At 38.7% G+C, this 4,877-nt stretch overlaps 1 protein-coding gene across 3 annotated transcripts in view; it reads right to left on the bottom strand.

Moving 5' to 3' along the window:
- Positions 1-2,782: 2,782 nt before the first annotated feature.
- The window catches only part of LOC125690287 (transmembrane protein 68-like), a 48,820-nt gene continuing 46,725 nt past the window's right edge, over positions 2,783-4,877 (bottom strand). For all 3 annotated transcript variants that reach the window (XM_048938442.1, XM_048938439.1, XM_048938441.1), the window contains exons 6-7: positions 4,690-4,829; positions 2,783-3,798 (exon numbers count right to left, since the gene is read on the bottom strand). In XM_048938442.1, coding sequence (XP_048794399.1) covers positions 3,694-3,798; positions 4,690-4,829 — 245 coding nt within the window. In that variant the 3' untranslated portion in view covers positions 2,783-3,693. The remainder of the gene's footprint in view (positions 3,799-4,689; positions 4,830-4,877) is intronic.

The following is a 4,877-nucleotide window of genomic DNA, read 5'->3' as shown; positions in this document are numbered from 1 at the left end:
CCAGCAGGGGGCGCCGTGATCTCCAGCCCGGCTGGGTTATCGGCCCTGCGTCGCGTGTGTGCCGTGCGCGTGGCTGTGGTTGCGGTGCTGCGCTGACGCCGAGCTGTGGCGCCTCGCTTTGTGTCTTTGCTTCTGAGCTTTGTAAGCCAGCGGGATGAACTGGACCTCCGGCGACCTGCTGTGCGGCTTCGTGTCTCATTGCGGTTTGCAGAATTGAGTCCTTTGTGGTGTCATTGTCATTGTCTCAAGTTCGTGATGTTTCCTTCATTACACCGCAGTACCTTGGCTTCTGTCGGCTTCTCTCCTGTTCATAAACTCTCCTCAATACTGGAAGGTCACAATGAGATCTCTCTGGAGCCTTCTCCAGACTGAACAAGCCCAGCTCCCTCAGCCTGTCTTCAGAGGAGAGGTGCTCCAGCCCTCTGATCATCTTCATGGCCCTCCTGTGGACCTGCTGCAACAGCTCCACATCTTTCTCATGCTGAGAGCCCCAGGCCTGGATGCAGTGCTCGAGATGCAGAGCTGCCTCTCCCCACCAACACTTGGAGACAGTGTTTCTCTATGAAAACTCCTTCGGATGACACAGCCTTCATGGTCCCTTGGGGTTAACTACCCAAAAGCAAAGAAGTCCCCACAGGTACCCATTGTAATGTCCAAAATGAACCAGGAGAAAAATATATATATATATATATATTTAATGTATGCCTGCTACGTAATATGCCAGGACAGGAGTAGGAATTCAAACCATAGTCTTACATAGTGCTGTCCAACCGTATATCCATGACATAGCTTTGGCTTTAAGCATAGCTGGAGTCAAGCAGCTTTAGCTCTGATACTCTGCTTCTAAAGTCACTCTGTGCAGTATCTGACTGAATTTAGTATTCCTGAAACTCTGCATTTTGGACATGATGTTTTCAGCATTGTTAACAAAGACCTCAGTGTCTTGCAGCTTTGGATATGATTTCTGGATCTAACTTGCATGTTTAAAAAAAAAAGACAAAAACACAAATAAATCTAACAAATAAGGGGATATTGAAGTTACACCAGGCTTGGTTCCAGACATACATGCTCATTTAGCTACTGTACCAGCTGGACTGAAATTTAATAATTTTCAAAACTGCACTGTTTGGCATCAACCTTAGGTAATATCATTTGGCTGCAAACTGCAGATTTTTGTCATGTTTTTTTGACTGCCTTTTACATGTACGCAATTTATTGGAATTCTGAGCTGGGGTTCTGCAGTTGTGCATTTTTGTAACTTTATTGTCAAATATTTTTTTCAGGGTTTCAGTATTATGTTTGTCCCCAGTGTAGCATCTTGTAGATTGAGCACAAAATGTTAACAAACAGGATTTCCTTGCATGGTTTATTAAGCAAACTATAGCAAACGTGTTATAAATATGTCTTAGGTTTTAAGGCAAGCAGAGGTCACCTGCATTTACTATTTTTCTTTTTAATGTATTACAGACAAGGTAATTTGCATTGTAGGGAAGTAATTTGATAGGCAATTAAATTGTATGAAAAGAAGCTCCTCTTTCTGCTAGTTCCTATAATATCAGCTTCAAGTTCTAGTTTCTGCATTAGTGCAGTTCTATATTAGAATTCTATACTGTGAGGTATTCTAACATATTTCTGAGGAAAAATGGTTTAAATTCTTTTTTCATATGAGAAAAATCAGTGTCTTATTCTTTATTCAAAACAAATTACATCTCTAAATGACGTATTTGTCATGTCCATCACCTTGAGAACCCAGTAAATACTCTCAAGACAATTGTGTTAGAAGAAAACCTATAGAAATTCAGTTTCACACACTTCAGATCAGACGCAAATAATATTGGGATGCAGTTATAAGATGAAGAGGCCCAGAAAAGCCTTGAACTTTCTGAACAAACTGTTAAGAGCTGTCTGATATAGAAGATCCAGGCTCAAATCCCTTCTTTGAAAGATAACCGCTGTTTTGGATCACATATCCTCTCTCCAAGGCTAGTAGTGCTTTATTCCAAGTTGCAGCACAGTCAGGTATCCGTGCACGTGGAGTCTGAAAGGTTGTGTAACATCCAAAATACAGGTGACGGAAGTGTATCAACTGATTGTGCTAACGTGCTTGGAGAATGGAATATGACAGTCAGAGAATGATGCTGTCTCATCCTTCTGCAAAGTTTCTGTGACACAAGGAATGCTTTCAGATCCACTTACTCCTCATTACTATTGCTTCATCATCTGTATTCATTTTAGTATTTGCCCTTTCTTTTAGTTGCTTCTCTCATTTACGTTAAGCTGAGGCTTGGAATTTTAGCTTACATTGTTGGTGTAAGTTACATGAGACTTAATGGTCTGAATTCCTATTCATGTCCAGGCATACTAGTCAGCATCTCAATTTGCTCGAGTTTTGTCTCTGCTGAGAGAAAAATCCTTCTGCTTGCGTACTGCAATTATAGTTAAGCTGTTCAAGTAAACATTCTTGTCTTTGAACAGATCTGAGCTTTTTTCAGGACAAGATTATTTTCTTTTTTCTTAAGGGAAAAAAAGTCTTCAAGGTATACTCATCTGTCCATTCTGCTCCCTTCTTCTGATGTGCAAGAAATATTTATGGAGAAGGAATACAGGAAGAGGAGAAGTTTATTTTAATCCAAAGAGTACATTTAGATTTCTAGTGACAGTAGGCATTTTCTTAGATGCTACATAAAATTTTAGGACGTTGAGGGAAAAGATTATGTAGGTATTAAAAAAGCACAAGAAAAAATACTGAGGCACAAAAAATGACCTTCCTTCATGTCCAAAGTTAACAGACTTTGTTGCTTTTAATGAATTAATTTTAATGAATTGCACAAAGCTCTCCCACTCCCAACAATAGTAACATTCCCTAGCTTGTAAAAACACATTCTGTTTTACAAGATTCAGTATTCTGAAAGCACTATTAGGAAAATGACACTGCTGGCACATCCACTTTCCAAGCAGCACTGTATCCGTACTGCATGGTGCAATAGTGCATGAATGTACCAACACAGACTTGAAAGTACTACTACGTGTATTTGCATAGCACTACACTTAATTGAAGCTCTTTTTTCCTGATTTGAGAGTATGAAACTTTAATTTTTTCGTCAAACTGTAGTTAGAATCTGAATCAGGAATTTCTGTCACTGTTAATTTCTTCTCCAGAGTAAGCCAGATTTTTTCATCTTATAAAAAGGGAGGGGATCTCTCCCTTCACTGTACCAAGGGGATAGAAGACTTCTCTCCATCAGAGCAAAATGTTGGATGCAGGATTCTTACCTTTAAGGACACTGAGCCATTAAGCTGCTGTGTTGTATAAGTCTAATACCTGGCTTAAAAACAAAACTCTTAAAACCCACAGAACCAGGCAAACCTTTTGAGCCCATTGGATGCATGTAAATATTTGTTTTAGGAACCTGTCACAAACTGACTGCATGATCTCCGTTTGGGAAATTTTGTACTTGCATTGCCCATTATATGTTAGTTTTCTAATTGAAGGGCCCACTCTTCCTGACTTCAAGAATATTCTCAAAGAGCAAGAGAGCTTAAACAGGGGAAATCTTCAAGAGGTTCTTTGTTTTCTTCTGTTGATTATAGAAGCTTGTAAATTAAACTGGTTAAACATCAATTAGTCATCGCTGCTGTAGGACATTGTCTTTTACTGCATGCTGTAAAAACAGTAAAATAAACTTAAGTATTCTAATCAGTTTTACAATGCTTATCAAATCTGTCCAATAAAGCCTTCCATATGCTGCCTGGGATTGTTTGGTGCTTCTTTATTAGAGCCTGGACTGCAGTCTTTGTCTGAAAAGAGAGGAGAAAGTTGACCTTTACATACCCACTGATAAGGAACAGTACAATCACTGGCTTCTTGTCAGTTTTAAGAGGTATTGGGAAATTCACACATAGATCTAAGTTAAGAAAAAAGTTGTCTTTTATATTAGTTAGCTATCCTAACAATGGTTTATTTTGAAATGAAAGGAATAAAAACACTGATTGCAGTTTGGTTAGGCTCAAATTGCTGAGACATATGAAACCTGAGAGTTACTAAGTTCAAGTAGCCTCTACACATACGGATATTAAACTTATGCAACTTCCAGGCTCACTAACCTAGTCTGATTTCATAGCTGGCAGTGTTGAAAACAGGCTTGGGAATTCCATACATCCTTCCCAACATGAATTCTTCTGTAAGTTTATCATATTCAGCATACACGCAGTAAGACAATAACTAAACACTGTTAAAATTTACATAAGGTTCAAATGCAAATTTGTGATGAGAATGCATAAATTCATAGATAATGCAAATTATGTATTTCTGCTAGGGATAGAAAATAATCTCTCCTTGTTTTTCTTAACTATTTAAACTCAAGAGAGCCAAATACTACAGTGATCTACTGTACAGATCTACTGTACTGCAGAGCGATGGCAATGCATCATGCTAATATAAGTAAAAGGTAACTAAACTTTTCCTGGCTCTTTCCAAGGCAACATCAGACAGAGGTCAACTAGACCTGACTGAGATAAGCAAGTCAAGTTCCATGGGAACTTTAAATTTCACTTATACAGGTAAATATAATAGCATTCTTCTAAAAGCCAAGAATAAGCATAAATAAAGTCTTAGTACGAGTTTTGCATGCAGCCTCCTAAACTGCTAGGAGCAAACCCTACCTATGATTGCAAGGAGAGCTAACTTACCTTTTCAACCAATTCATCTGTAGTTATATTCGGATCATAAGGTATCGGCTCTCCTATGTATGTGCGAAATTTAACTGGAAGTCCTCCGTATGGAGGAGTGAATGGCAATCGAGTACTTTCATACAGTTGTCTGAAAAATCCTGGAGAGAAGGAATAAGTGAGTTATAGACATAGACAACACAATGCAA

The sequence above is a fragment of the Lagopus muta genome, chromosome 3 (assembly GCF_023343835.1).
Source record: "Lagopus muta isolate bLagMut1 chromosome 3, bLagMut1 primary, whole genome shotgun sequence".
NCBI lineage: Eukaryota > Metazoa > Chordata > Aves > Galliformes > Phasianidae > Lagopus > Lagopus muta.
Note: the sequence above shows the minus strand (reverse complement) of the source record. Positions and strands in the feature narration are given on the sequence as shown.